Consider the following 16,678-nt stretch of genomic DNA (forward strand, 5'->3'; position numbering starts at 1 on the left):
ATCTAGCTTTCTTTAGAAGGTAGTGTTTAGATTTAACTTCACTTTCTCACAGCTTTTTCAATTCTTTGTTTTCCTCATGTTTTTTCCTTTAGCTTCTTAAATATATTTTTCCCCCATTGATTCCCTAATTTAACGTTTTGATTGTACTACTTGGCTCTTAAGGCTGGCACCATCCTGATCCATAGCTTATTTATCTGCCTCTTGAGCCATTACCTTATTCTTCAAATCTTTGTGTACTTTTGTCTTTAATCAGTCTTTCTGTAAGTGTATCTTGTATTTATGTACTGTATGGGCCTGCAAACAGGTAAACTTTTTCACTGGTATGCATGATGTATGTAATGGACTTATATTCAAGATTTGTAGATCACAATGCTACACTGTTAGAACAATAGATAAAATGTATGATCAACAAAACATTATTTGTAGCCACAAGTCATACTTCTTCTTTCATTTTGTATGTTGGCAAATATTCACAGTCGCAAGTTTAAGAATAAGTATAAACATTTTAGGTACATTATATTAAAAATCACAAAACTTTATACAAGATTCAGCTATTATGTTCATTAGCTAGTGAAAATCAAATTGTTCCCCATATGAGTGAATTTAATGACCTTGAATTCAGTTCCATTTTTCAGTACAGTATACACAGTATTTACAGTGAGGTGTACAATATTAATATGCATATTTTGATACATGGTATCCCTCTGTGTTATCCTTTTTGGTATTAGACCCCCCTAGTTGCTTTGTTAAGATTATATACATACATTTGCATGAGAAAAAATATTAGATGATGCTTTAGTTAATGTATGTCATTGTTAGACGAATGTGTCCATTATAAAGAGAAGGTTTAGTTTACGATTTAACTATGTTCTGGAAGTTTTATTAAGTTATTATTGTACACTTATTTTGTACTGTATTTCATTTATATTTACAAATGTGTACATATTTTGTTGTCTTTAGAGCATTCTCATTTTAAGGCACATCTAAAGGTTCCAAGAAGTGAAACCCATTTGGCCAATGTTATACACTCTTTATTTTATAAATAATGTGCGTGTGTAACCAGCCTACAGAGACAAACAGTGAAGTCCATTCAACTGGGGTACCTTGTCCCACATCTCTAGATATATAGTACTAGTAATTGAAAATAACTGTCATCGCCTTTGGAAGGAGTGGTGTGGGATCTCTGAGGACCTTTCAGTTTCTATTATTTGCATAATTTTAGTTACTGTTCTTAAATTTTTTGTTTAACCTACCTTCCATTTTCTTACCTTATTGTATTGTGTTCATTTAATTTTTTGTTTGCCACATATTGGCAATGCTTTTTTGTGTTGATGTTCATTTTGTTTTGTTCATTTAGATTTTTTTCATACCCCATTTATATTTTTATTTGTGATATTACACTGTCATGAGATGTAGTGTTAACACTATAGAAAGCGTCATTTTGTATAGCCCATGTCCTTTGATATGATGTTACAGTACAGCCAGTGTCTGTCTGTCTCTGTCTCTGTCTCTGTCTCTGTCTCTGTCTATCTGTCTCTCTGTCTCTCTGTCTCTCTGTCTCTCTGTCTCTCTTTCTCTCTTTCTCTCTCTCTCTCTCTCTCTCTCTCTCTCTCTCTCTCTCTCTCTCTCTCTCTCTCTCTCTCTCTCTCTCTCTCTCTCTTTCTCTTTTTTTAAACTAGGCCTAGGATTCATTTGGGCTGACAATTAAAGTGCCTAGTGAAACTACAGGAAAGGACTGTTATCTTACCTCATCTGATCTGAAGCCTGCCCGTAGAGACTCATTTATTTTATGAGATCATTATTTAATTCATTAAGAATAAAATTTATTTTAATTAACCCTTAGGCAGTGGTCATCGTTATATCTTGATTCACCGGGTAATGCAGTTATCGTCATATGATGATTTAAACAATTAGTGTCTGGGTTTTAAATGTATGATGCAAATAAGGATATAATAGGTCTCTGTGGATGTAATGGAATTTACCTTGACCCCTTGAAAAAATCCTGCTCTTATTAGTTACTAATAAATGTTACTCATTAGTTACTTACTAGGTGAATGCACTTATCATCATAAGATGATTATCATCTGAGGGTGCACATTGGTTGCTTACGCATTTGTTTCAATCTATACTCTCACCCATATGGTGCAATTAGGCCATGTCTTCACCCAGAGACCAACACCATTGAATATTATGTTCATATTCTTTTCACTACTCTATACTGGTTGTAATGGAGTATACTGTACCAAGTAAACCAATCATCAATTGAAACTTGTGAAATTCACATAACACAATTGAAAATTGTGTTATGTGAATTACGTGATTTATCAAGTTATTCAATACACATACTAGTGTAAATAAAGAGAAACAAGTGGGTGAAACATAGGAGAATAACACAGGAACTGGCAGTAAAGTTGAGCACGAGGCATTGACAGGTGCCAGACACAGCCACCTCGCAACCTTTCAGTGCACCTCCGCCCATTAAAACGATAAATATTCACTCATTTTCATGTTTTTCTTACATTTTGCATAGAAATTAATAATTTTATAATGAAAGATTTTTTGGGGGAATTTTTAAGTTTTTAGCACGTAAGCGGGTATGACCATAGCCACTGCCCAAGGGTTAAATAACAATCATACAGTATAAGGAATAGGATAAGCTTGTGTATTATAAGCCTTACAGACTATTACAGGCAAAGAATGATAGAATTTTCTTGAAATTTTTGTGGACATCAGTACAGAACATTTTGCAATATAGGAAGGAAAAAATTCCATTTAATGTTATTTCAAATTATGTCATGGGGGTAGCTTTGGCACCATGTCATGTAGCACTATCTTTATACCAACTCTGACCCAACCGTGTTGTACACATATGTTTGTATTTATTTATATATATTTACCCAATAATTATGGTGTTCAACATTACACTAGACAGGAAAGCTACCAGAAATTGAAATGAAATTGAAATTGAAATAAGTTTATTGAGGTAAAATTGAGCTACCAGAAATCTGGGAAAAGGCAAATGTTTTTCCAATATTCAATAAAGGACACAGACAAGAACCATTAATCTGCATTACTAGCAAGTACCTAGAAAAGTCATCAGAAAAAGGACTATAGCACATTTGGGGGAAGAAAATTTAATGACAGACACAACACAGCTTCAGAGAGGGAAAACTGTGTTTAACACACTTCATTGAATTCTATGACAGGATCACCAAAATAAAACAAAAGAAGGATGGATGGGTAAACTACATCTTCCTAGACTAACAAAAAGCTTTTGACACAGTTCCTCACAAATGACTAGTACACAAGTTGGAAAGACAAGTGGGGATAACAGGAAAAGTACTGGACTGGATATGGGAGTATTTGATGGACAGGAAACAAAAGGTCAAAGTCAGAGAAGCTATGTTAGGCTGGAGAGGAGTGGAAAGTATTGTTCCACAGGGCTCTATTCGAGGACCATTGCTCTTTTAAATTTATGTAACTATCCTCACAAAGGGAGTGAGTTCATACATGTCAATATTTGTAGATGATAAAAAGTTAATGAAGAGGTAAAAACTGAAGAGGTATGTAGGGGGCTGCAAGAAGACATTGACAAACTTCAGAAGTTGGAAGATAAATGGGTGCTGGAAATACAATCCGAATAAGTGTAAAGTAATGAAAATGGGTAAGGGAGATAGGAGATTTGTATTTAACTACAATATGCCATATGGCAAGAAAATTACAAAAAAACATTATGAGAAAAAGATCTGGGCTTAAAAAAGTAGGCATTATCCCAAGAAGACACTAGAAGAGCTAAAAAGGGAAAATAAAGTAGTGGAGACAAAGGTGGAAAAGAGGAGGGGGAGGTGAAGATAGCAGGGATGAAGATAGAGATGGATAAATTTGAAAGAGGAAATTACAGAAATACAGAAATAAAAAACTGTCAGAAAAAGAAAATATATGAACTAGAAATGACCGTACAGGAACTGAAAGAGGAATAGAGTAAGAGTAACAAATTATTAACAAATATCAGGGCTGATGGCAATACAGTAATTTGAAATTAGAGAACCAAGCCATAGAAGTGAGTGTCAACTAGCTTAAGGAAAGGGTTAGGGTAGCAGTAGAGGAAGGTAAAAATACAAATGATGCACCTAGAGAAACAAGAAAGATAACAAATAAGGAGAGGTAGTGACAGAACAATGTGGTCAAGATCCAACAAGGACCTTTTCAGAAGTAGCCAATAGGTCAGAGGCATGACAAATAATAAAAGTGACAGTGATAAAGGTTGTTAGATCAAAGAAAGTTGTTTACCTGTGAACTGTTATCTCCAGTGGATTTAAGACAGTGGAGTTTTGCTGGGTTCCCAGCCATATTGGCGTGTTAAATGAGTGTGCGGACGCTGCCACTAAGGAGGCTATCCGCACTTGTCCCATCTCCCATAAAGGTATCCCCTATTCCAACTTCTACCCAGTTATTCATTCCTCAATCATTCCTCGTTGGCAGGGTCATTGGTCTTCTGTTACTGCTAACAAATTGCATGCTTTTAAGGGTAGGGTATCCCCTTGGCCTTCCTCCTACCGGCGGTGGAAAATGGCTCTGGTGAGGTTACACATTGACCATACATGTTTAACTCACGGGCACTTAATGAAGCACTTAATTACATATTATATATATATATATATAATACATACATATATATATATATATATATATATATATATATATATATATATATATATATATATATATATATATATATATATATATATATAATATATATATGTATATATATATATATATATATATATATATATATATATATATATATAATATATATATATATATATATATATATATATATATATATATATATATATATATATATATATATATATATATATATATATATATATATATATAATATATATATATAATATATATATATATATATATATATATATATATATAATATATATATATATATAATATATATATATATATATATATAATATATATATATAATATATATACTGTATATATAATTTTAAACTTTGTTACAAAAAAGAAGTTACATATAAGATACAAAGATGATTATCATAAGTTGTCGAGTTCCTACAGCTCCTCAGATGGCGGGCAGGAACCCTGAATGCAGTGTTCATTTTTCCTCTGTATCACCATGGAAAAGGAACCTGGTAGCTCTAGGGTCTCTTGTTGTTTCAATTAGTCTAGAACCCAGTTCCTTCAAAAAACTGGTGGCACTCTTACCCAGGCGCCAAGTGCTTCAGATGCAATGGGGATAATGTAGTGGTGATCCAGTTCTCTGTACTTATGGGACTTGGCTGATTCCCTGTGAGTGGCAGTGCCACTTGGATGTGCAACACTGAAGTCAATGTAAGGGTTATCCAGGATTGATACACATGTATAGTCCCACACCCTCACACCACTTTTGACCATTACATATGCAACAAACTAGAAGATAGAAGAAAAAGAGGCCATATGATCACTACGTACAAAATAGTAACAAGAATTGATAAAATTGATAGGGAAAAATTCCTGAAACCCAGAACTTCAAGAACAAGAGGTCATAGATTTAAACTAATGAAACAAAGCTGTTGGAGAAATATACAAAAATTTAGTTTTGTAGACAGAGTGGTAGATGGTTGGAACAAGTTAGGTGAGAAGGTGGTGAAGGCCAAAACCGTCAGTAATTTCAAATCATTATATGACAAAGAGTGCTGGGAAGACGGGACACCACGAGCGTAGCTTTCATCCTGTAACTATACTTAGATAATTACACACACACACACACACACACATATTGTGTAAGCTCACTTATCTGAATGATATGGGAAGAACCCCCTCAGCCGGATAAGCTGACATGTGGGTAAGCAGAATTTTTACCGAAAAGTGAACATATTCACAATTTTTTGTTCCACAACCAGCATAATTTGCATTTTAACACACACTATAATTAGTGTGGCTGGCTGGGTAGTTAGCTGGTTGGTTAGCTGACTGGCTGGTAGGTGGGTGGACAGACAGGTGGGCTGGATGAATAGATGGATAACTAACTGGTCGGCTCCTGGCAGGCAAGCAGACTGGGGGGCGGGGAGGCAGGCAGGCATGGGGGGTGGAAGGCAGGCATGCAGTGAAAGGCAGGTAGACACACAACATTTAAAGACCCACCACACCCACACCCACCATACCTACAGCCACATTCAAAGACCCCACACCCACTCCTGATATCCACACCTGCTCCAGACACACCACAGTCATGCCAGATACCGCTGCACCCACTCCAGACACTCCTACACTCACTCCAGCCTCCCTACTTGCTTGCTCCAAGTCTGCCTCCTTCACTCCCTACCTGCCTCTCTCCTTCCCTCCTTCCCTTCCTGACTCTCTCCTTCCCTCCCTCCCTCCCTCCCTCCCTCCCTCCCTCCATCCTCCCAACCTCTGCAAACACTCAATCATTTCCCTCCTACCCATGCCATGCCCCCATCCTCCCCCTCCCATTTCTTCTGGAATTCTTCTGGAATTCTTCTGGAATGGTCCCAGCCACCACCACCAATTATTATAAAGACCAGTCAAGAAAATGGTTATGAATCACTCACTAGCTTTCCACAAAAGCACCCACACACCCCTATACACACCCACACCCACCACATCCAACACTCACTACACAGTCCGTCTAATTACCTAAAGCCACCCAAATCTACTCAAAGCTACCAAAAGCTTCCTTGTATTACATAAGTAATGAAGAAATATGATATATTTGCTCACTATAACGTTGGTGCTGAAAGTAGAACATGAAAAAACATATGTTTACTCAGAAATAATATAAGTTTATAATAAAATTAGACGAAACTAAGTGGCATGAGAGGCCATAGGAAGTCGACGGTCCGAGCGACAATGTCGTGGAGTGACTTATCTAAGATATATTGTTGCCTACAGGTTATATTAAGTTAGGTTTGGATAGGTTAGGTTTAGTTAGGTTAGATTAGGTTTGTTAGGTTAGGCTTTGTAGGTTAGGTTTGGGTAGGTTGGTTAGGTTAGGTAGGTACAGGAGGCTGATATGCCAGCAAACACTCTCCAAACAACAATGTGTCTTGGATAAGTCGCTCCACAACATTGTCGCTTGGACCGTCGACTTGCTTTGGCGTCACCAGCAGCTTATTTTCATCTAATTTCATTATGAAATGATACTTTTTCAGAGTAAAAATATGTTTTTCCATGTTCTACATTAAGCACCAATATTATAATGAATAAATATATCAAATTTATTCATTACTAACGTAATGTTAGGAAGCGTTGGGTAGCTTTGGGTAATTAGACAGAATCCTCACCACATCCCCCCCCCCCCCCACACACACACACACACACACATACATATGTTGTACCTAGTAGCCAGAACGCAGTACTCGGCCTACTATGCAAGGCCCGATTTGCCTAATAAGCCAAGTTTTCCTGAATTTATATATATTTTTTTTATTATTTTCTTATGAAATGATAAAGTTAGCCATTTCATTATGTATGAGTTATTTTTTTTTAAATTGAGTTACAACTAACGTAGATATATGACCAAATCTAACCTAACCTACCTAACCTAACCTAACTTAACCAAATGTAAACTAACATAACTAAGTCAATAATTCATGTTCTCTATATAATATAATAATTGTAATTCAAATAAACCAATTGGAAACAATTTGTTGAAAATAAAGAAAATCACTCGGCCTATTAGGCAAATCGGGCCTTGCATAGTAGGCCAAGAAGTGCATTCTGGCTACTAGGTACGACATATATATATATATATATATTTTTTTTAGGGGGGGGGCAAGAATAGTAATGTAAAAAATGTCATATCAAAAGGACTGAATACATTCATAGGCTATGCTATAACACGCTCCCTCATCAAAAGGTAGTGAAAAAAAAATCTTAACTACATTTTGAATCGAATTGGGTATTGAGCATCTTATTTATCTTATTTTCTCTTTGTTTTTTCCTCTCGACCCACTGCTTCCAACTTGAAACTTTTGGTGAGTATGAGAAAGGATGTGCCTACTGCCTACTTATGAAAGCCTACCTATTTATTTTTTGCTTACTTATGAAAGATTAAACTTTTTGGTTTCGCATGCACTCTCATCTCTTCATATAAGCATGGTTATGTTGATAGTAGATAGTATGATGTGACTGTTGTCATAGACTTTACAATCATATTTTATTCCACCAACTTTTCATTAAGTAAATGAACAGACTTTCTTCAACTTCACATTAAAGTCTAAGGCATTTTCCATGTCATTGCAGTGCAAAACTCTAGGATATATGCTGAAGCTTATAGGACAGTTTATTATGTTACTTAGGCCAAATAAAAGACATTTTAAAAATGTGAAGTAACTAAGCATGCTGCTTGAGTTTTCATTGTTGAATGCTGGAATCATAATAAGATTATTAGTGTATTATATTGAATTGAAATTTTATATATATATATATATATATATATATATATATATATATATATATATATATATATGTCGTACCTAGTAGCCAGAACGCACTTCTCAGCCTACTATGCAAGGCCCAATTTGCCTAATAAGCCAAGTTTTCATGAATTAATTGTTTTTCGACTACCTAACCTACTTAACCTAACCTAACCTAACTTTATCGGCTACCTAACCTAACCTAACCAATAAAGATAGGTTAGGTTAGGTTAGGTAGGGTTGGTTAGGTTCAGTCATATATCTACGTTAATTTTAACTCCAATAAAAAAAAATTGACCTCATACATCCTGAAATAGGTAGCTTTATCATTTCATAAGAAAATAATTAGAGAAAATACATTAATTCAGGAAAACTTGGCTTATTAGGCAAATCGGGCCTTGCATAGTAGGCCGAGAAGTGCATTCTGGCTACTAGGTACGACATATATATATATATATATATATATATATATATATATATATATATATATATATATATATATAATATATATATATACATATATATATGCAATTGACGATCACTAAATACTGATCATTTGTATGCGGAAAATCCACAGAGAAATGGGAAAGAGAGATGAACGTTTCGGCCGCTCTCTAGATTGGCTGAAAACGTTCATCTCTCTTTGCCATTTCTCTGTGGATTATATATATATATATATATATATATATATATATATATATATATATATTATATATATATATATATATATATATATATATATATATATATATATACAGGCATACCTCAGAATAAGAGTTTAATCCGTTCCTGGAGACGCCTCGCCTTCCGAAAACTCGCATTCCGAAGTTAATTTCCCCATAAGAAATAAAGGGAAATGAATTAATCCGTTCCTGACTACCCCAAAAACCCCATATCAAACTAAATTTTTATACCTAATTTACCTAATTCATCTAAATAAACCTACAAAACTGTGTTCCAGTTATTACTTACCTTGCTGTCGAGTGCTGTAGGCGTATGGAAGATGGTGAGGAGGGGGGAGGAGGAGAGGAGTTACTGTTTGGAAGGGGAGTCCCCTTCCATAATCACATCACATAACCCCATGCCTTGTAACACTATGGATACCACTTCTCTTTCTAAATTTTTCAAACCAGCCCCTGCTTGCCTTAAACTCTTTCTTATCTGCATCACTCGTTGCAGGGGTATTCTTTAGAAGGTCTTCGTGCAACACCCTGGCTTTCTCACAAATAATGGCCTCCGAAACACTATCACCCCTCAACTCCTTGTCGTGTATCCAAATTAATAACAACTTTTCCACTTCTTCAAGTATTTGTGGTCTTTGTGCCGTTAATGTTCTTACTCCTTTTGCCACTTTAGCACCCATAATCTTATTTTTCTTCTTAAGTATAGTGCATATTGTTGATGTGGCTTTGTTGTACTGCCTACAAAGTTCAACAACACGTGTACCGTTCTCATGCTTCCGAATGATCTCTTGTTTCTCCTCTATTGTCATCCTCACATGAGCTTTCTGGCCTTTATCCTTACCACTGGCTTTCTTGGGACCCATGGTGAGATATATAATAACAAATTGTATAGACAAATCACCAAAAATCCAACAAAACACTGAAAATCCGCGAGAAGAATTGATGTGGGGGTAGTCACTGAGCGCGAGACAATAATAAACTGAGGGGCGGAGGGGCGACGAACGCGCTAGGTCGGCTGTACGCGTATCAACAAACTCGCGTCCAAACTCGCCTCCCGAAGTAACCCTCGCCTTCTGAGACAAATTTTTGGAGTAAATACACCTCGCCTTCCGAAAACCTCGCATACAGGGACAATCGCATTCCGAGGTACCACTGTATATATATATATATATATATATATATATATATATATATATATATATATATATATATATATATATATATATATATATATACAGTATATATATATATATATATATATATATATATATATATATATATATATATATATATATATACCCTGTGTGTATGTGTGTTGGGTCAGGTAATGAAAATAGAAATTAAATAATTAAATTATTTCCTTCCAGTAAAATACAATCCTGTACACATATACTGTATATATTTATCTGAGGGCCTGCTTCTCTAGTGGCCTTAACAGGAACTGTGTACAGTATTAAATATGTGTGTGTGTTTGTGAAAATATATATATATATATATATATATATATATATATATATATATATATATATATATATATATATATATATATATATATATATATATATATATATATATATATATATATATATACATATAATGTCGTACATAGTAGCCAGAACGCACTTCTCGGCTACTATGCAAGGCCCGATTTCCCTAATAGGCCGAGTGATTTTCTTTATTTTCAATAAATTGTTTCCAATTACTTTATTTGAATTATTATTATTATATTATATTAGAAACATAAGTTATTGACTTAGTTGTGTTAGTTTAGGTTAGGTTTAGATAGGTTAGGTTAGGTTAGGTAGGGTTGATTAGGTTCGGTCATATATCTACGTTAGTTTTAACTCAAATTTAAACAAATTAACATATACATAATGAAATGGACAGATTTATCATTTCATAAGAAAAATAAATTGAAAAATATATAAATACAGGAAAACTTGGCTTATTAGGCAAATCGGGCCTTGCATAGTATGCCGAGTACGACGTTCTGGCTACTAGGTACAGTACAACATATATATACTGTATATATATATCTATATATATATATATATATATATATATATATATATATATATATATATATATATATATATATATATATATATATATATTCTGTATATCTATATATGTAATACTAATATAACACACACACAATTTCCAGTTGAAATTTATCTCTCATTATAAGATTTCTTGAAATATGAAATTCCCCTTATTATTGCCTATTTCCAGAAACTTGTTTTATGACAATAAACATTTTTTGTACAAGATGCCCCTAATATTTGTATTGTGTGCTTTCAGAGTGAAATAAATCTTCATGCTATATTATTTTGCTCTACATTTTTCATGTTAAGAAATTTTTAGTCAAAAATTTTTCTTGTCAGAAAATATACAAATTTTGTATCTATCCCACACTCCTCCAGCTTTATAATAATGTTTTGAATAACATATGGGTCAGAATGCTCATCACTTAACACATAAAACTCTCAATGTTCTTACATTGTCCTCATGTATTGCTGCAGTTTGTAATGCGCACGGACAAGGAACTAATTGATAAGCAAGTCATCCATGGCCATGTTGTTCCGGGACATGTTCTTTTCACCCGCACTGTGGAAAACTCAAACATCCAGTACGAGAGTTTGGCATTTACAGACAACCTCAAGGTGTTTATCTCTGTGGAAAATGTCAGTAATTCTGATAATCAGGAAACAACATGTGAGTATTTTGATTTCCATTTTATTTATACCTCATTCTTGTTGCACTTACAGTATTATTTTTCTGAGATATATTAATTAATGTTTTTTTTTTACAAGGTATCAGTAATCTAATTTTTTGTTATTACAAATAAATTTTATATGGGAAGTATATGTGGCATTCAGTCTGGAAAAAGATAATTTCAAATGAGAAATATTCTTCAAACGGTTTATTATTCATTGTGTCAGGAGACAGGAAGCCAGAGTGTATTCATACACATTTGGCTTTTATCAAATATATATATATATATATATATATATATATATATATATATATATATATATATATATATATATATATATATAATATATATATATATATATATTTGATATTTGATGATTATATATTTATATTATAATATTAATATTAACTATATATTTATAGTATATTTATACAATATTTTAATATTATATTATCTATATATTTATATTATTTATATATCCTGGGCCATTATAAATAAAAATAAATAAAAATTAGTAACAACATAGTAGGTAGGGAGCCTAAAGAGAGACTGGGGAGCCCTGTCAGCTTCCTGAAGCTATCAAACTGACATGTACCATACTATTAGTTTCGTGGCATCAGTTGTTGGAGTTTGAGTGCCTACCGGGGGCTATGCGCTAGAAACTGCCCCTCTCAGAGAGGCGTAGGGAACAATGGGCATATGAGCTCAATATTTAGAGGTTTATCTTGTCTGCCATTGACCGGGGATAACACCAGAAAGGTAGGCGGTAGGTTAAAATTGCAACCTATGTCTGATCAGAGCCAAAGTCTGATCAGAGCCAAAGTCTAATCAAAGCCAAAGAACTTTCCCCAATAGAAAACAATGAAACAAGCAACCTGTAATCTAACTAGTGTGCCCACCCATTAGCACCCCACCCCACCCCTAACAAAGGGGAGGGGGAACCCCGCTCAAGTGAGCCGGCTGCACCACCCTCAATTCGTATACTGATGTGCCGGTGTCCACATGTCCTCTCTGGCCTCAAATTATTGACTGGCTTTGCAGTTGTGACTTTGCCAGCTGTGTTGTGTAATACCTAAGTGTAGTTACAGGATGAGAGCTATGCTCGTGGTGTCCTGTCTTCCAATCACTCTTTGTTGGTGGCCAAGTGTTCCTTCAAGTACAGTATACAAGGGCCTGGGGCTTTGTACCTTCTGAGTAGGGTTTGTTGTTGCAGGGCTGGGGGCTTTTGTATCCTCCATCCCTGATGAATTTGAGTTGGGTGCTCCCCCCTCCGGGATCTTTTCCAGGTGCCTTTAGGTTCCTCGGATACATCCTTCCAGAGGTTTCCTTCCTCTCAGATTGCCTCTGTGGAGATTCGGAAGGCTCTTGGTGCATACCTCCTGAGAGACCTGGTTTATGCCTCAGTTATGGATCAGGCTTCTTTGAGTTCAGTTCTTCTTCACCGTTTTGGGTGCATTACGAGGTTCTGGAATCTTCTTGGAGCCACATAGCTATAGGGAGCCACATAGCTATAGGGAGCCACATTTAATTACATTCGATGCTAGATTTTTCAGTTTTCAATATTCCTTTTTATAAGTAACTCAAACTGGATTTAGTATTTTCAAATATTAATCTGAATTTTTTTATTTTAGTCTTTTGTTATATATTGTTGCTAGTATTAGGCATCAATATATAACAAAAGATGCCTAATAGAGGTACATTACAACTTGCCATAACAGTATAGTATCGCTGTAAAGTATATTAATAGTAATAAGTCCACTATAATACATTAATCCCACTTACCAAATGCAGTCAAGCATAGTTTCTGAATTGGGTCATTTATGGCAATCATCGCTGATATTTTATTTTAATAATTTTTTTAATATTCTACAGTAAACATTGCTAACAGTGTACTTTACTAACAAACCTCCATAACAAGTCATTAATTAACTTAAATAAATGATCAAACAAAGGCTATGATGATGTTAGTGTCTACTGCAAGTAATGACTATAAATTCTCTTTGGTAATTGTAATCAAAGCATGGCTAGTAGATGACTCAATTTAAGTGTATAACATACCTAATTACACAACAATTCATAACTGTAGACCAAACCAGAGTAGTGGTGGTACTGCATAATCAGGAGTTATAATATGCCAAAGTTATCAGAACTAAAGCCATTTATGAATAACATATATTTTCCCAATTTACATTTAAGGGTTCTGACACCAACATAGTGAGTGCGAATTTACCATCCTACTGAGAAAAGACTCCAGAAAGTCAGCAGAACCTTACAGGCAACTGGAGGGATCATAGAAAATAAAGCCTCAGAACCACCAAACAACTCCACAAATGATTAATGCAGAACCAGGGATTCCCTCAAAATAGCTCAAACTCATTAGTACCAAATCCCAGTACCAGGCAGCCTGGTCACTGCCCTCAGCTAGCTTCCCATCTCAGTTCTGGAGCTGATGAAGAACTCACCGATGTGAGGGAGGGAAGAAATTAGGGAGCCACCAGGGCTCATCCAGAAAGAGGTGTTTCATTACATTCAATGTTAGGTTTTTGGGGGACTCCCCTTGTGGCTCCCTGAAGTTAACTAACCACAGAGAACAAGAATGAGACATTCTAAGGAAGAGGAGAGGCAGCAGGCACTAGGATTGAGATGAGGACCTCGGCCAGGAGACACGGCCCAATGCAACACAAGACTGACTACGACCGGGAACATTACCTAAATACTGGGCTACAAGAATCCTGTTAGGATGCCCAAATCCTCGAGCCTGAATATCAGCCCAGGACATGTTGGAAAAGATCACAGCCAAAATCACTTATGGCTTTGCAAAGCCACATATACCAAGGGGTCCCAGTAGTACAGTCGGGTTCGTTCTTGATGCACAATCGAGAATTCCGGGTTTGAATCCCGGACGGGACAGAAATACTTGGGCACATTTCCTTTCACCCAATGCTTCTGTTCACCTTGCAGTGTGTAGGTACTTCCTTTCACCCAATGCTTCTGTTCACCTTGCAGTGAGTAGGTACTTCCTTTCACCCAATGCTTCTGCCCACCTTGCAGTGAGTAGGTACCAAGGAGTTAGTCAGCTTGTTGTTGGGTTGCATCCTGGGTGGGGTCAGTAATTCGGCCTTGGATGGGTAGGGAGGGGACCTCGATAAAAGTCAAAATATGTATGAATACACTCTCTGGCTTCCTGTTCCCTGACACAATGAATTAAAATTATTATATGTAGTAACACCATGTTCTCGAGGGTAGACTGCAGGCTGGCTAGATTTCATGTCACTGCAGAAGTCTTGAGAAATGAGAGCCTTAGAACAGGGGACCAAAGAAACAGGATTAAAGAACAAGGCATCCACTGACAGCTGGTGGCCAACAATCTTCAAAAAGGGTAGCAGATAAGACCATTCTAATTATAGACCTGTATTGTTGCAAGAAAACATGAAGATTTACTCTGCAGTTACACTGTGCAGTGAACTGAACTACAGTTAGGCAAGGAAAATTTACTCAAAACTTAAATTTGGTCATTTATTCACAATGATCTGAGAGTTAGGCAAGGAAATAACATAAAATAATGTCTTTTAAACTACGGTGTTCATTTTAAAAAATAAACAAGCTTGTGGTAGCATGACCCAACTGCTTCTGGAACTGAAAAAGAAGAGCTATGAGGAGAGGTTAGAGGCATTAAATATACCAAAGCTAGAAGACAGAAGAAAAAGAAGCAATTTGATTACTATATACAAAATAGTAATGGGAATTGACAAAATTGGTAAAGAATTCTTGGGACCTAGAACTTGTAGAGGTTATAGATTTAAGATAACTAAACAAAACTGACAAAGAAATATAAGAAAATTAACTTTTGCAAACAGTAGATGGTTGGAATAAGTTAAGTGAGAAGATTGTGGAGGGCAAAACTTTCGGTAGTTTCAAAGCTTATATGACAAAAGAGTGCTGGAAAGACAGGACTTCACGAGCGTCGCTCTCATCCTGTAACTCCAATTAGGTAATTACAGGGTTCACTTCTAGCACCAGTAATATTCATTGTCTACATAAACCATCTACCAGAAGGAACAGATTTATATGAACATGTTTGCTGATGATGCTAAGGTCCACATTTATTAGGACCTTCCATTTATTAGGAAGGATAATAAACCTAGACGATTGTCATGCCCATCACGATGACGTAATAAACTGAGCTCTTGTCAATATGGCTTCAGACTGGTGTGCAATGACTAATGTATGGCAACCCCATAAGAACTTTTTCTCTGTTCATTTATCCTCTGAGATTACTTAGTGTGATAATAAATGTGGACCATAATTTCATCAGTAGACTAAGCTAATTATTGATTTTAAGTGGTTTCATACTGTATATGCAAGCTTTTGCAGAAAATATTATGGATATAGCTAATGGATACAGCTTAAAATATAATTTTGTTTTGGTAACTGAAATTCTAGTGCTACTCAGTAGATATTTTATCCCACCATAACAATGAATAAGAACTGTTTTCATTTGCAGCATAATTATCATATCTAGGAAAGAAAGTAATTTACTATGTGTCCACAGATTATGTTAAAAGTAATACGATTGCTAGTGACATTTCACACAACAAGGGCACAGTGCTGGCAAGAATAACAAAAGAAAACATTCCAGTTAAGAATGGTGTTGTCCACCTTATTGATCGCCCACTAATGGTTGTAGCATCTAGCATCATTTCATATCTTCAGGTACAGTACTCTATTATGTTTTATGTTTTTCTTTTTCTTTTACGGTACTGTGATACTTGGCAAATACACATCAAAATTTGTTTACTTTATATTTATATGTGTGTGTAATT

At 35.3% G+C, this 16,678-nt stretch overlaps 1 protein-coding gene across 5 annotated transcripts in view; it reads left to right on the plus strand.

Annotated features, from left to right (window-relative positions):
• The window catches only part of Fas1 (fasciclin 1), a 104,196-nt gene that overhangs the window by 58,090 nt on the left and 29,428 nt on the right, over window positions 1-16,678 (plus strand). For 4 of the 5 annotated variants that reach the window (XM_045755064.2, XM_045755068.2, XM_069321269.1 and 1 more), the window contains exons 6-7: window positions 11,662-11,854; window positions 16,408-16,568. In XM_045755064.2, the coding sequence (XP_045611020.1) occupies window positions 11,662-11,854; window positions 16,408-16,568 (354 nt within the window). The remainder of the gene's footprint in view (window positions 1-11,661; window positions 11,855-16,407; window positions 16,569-16,678) is intronic. The other variant, XM_069321270.1, reaches the window with a different exon arrangement.

The sequence above is a fragment of the Procambarus clarkii genome, chromosome 9 (assembly GCF_040958095.1).
Source record: "Procambarus clarkii isolate CNS0578487 chromosome 9, FALCON_Pclarkii_2.0, whole genome shotgun sequence".
Taxonomy (NCBI): Eukaryota; Metazoa; Arthropoda; class Malacostraca; order Decapoda; family Cambaridae; genus Procambarus; species Procambarus clarkii.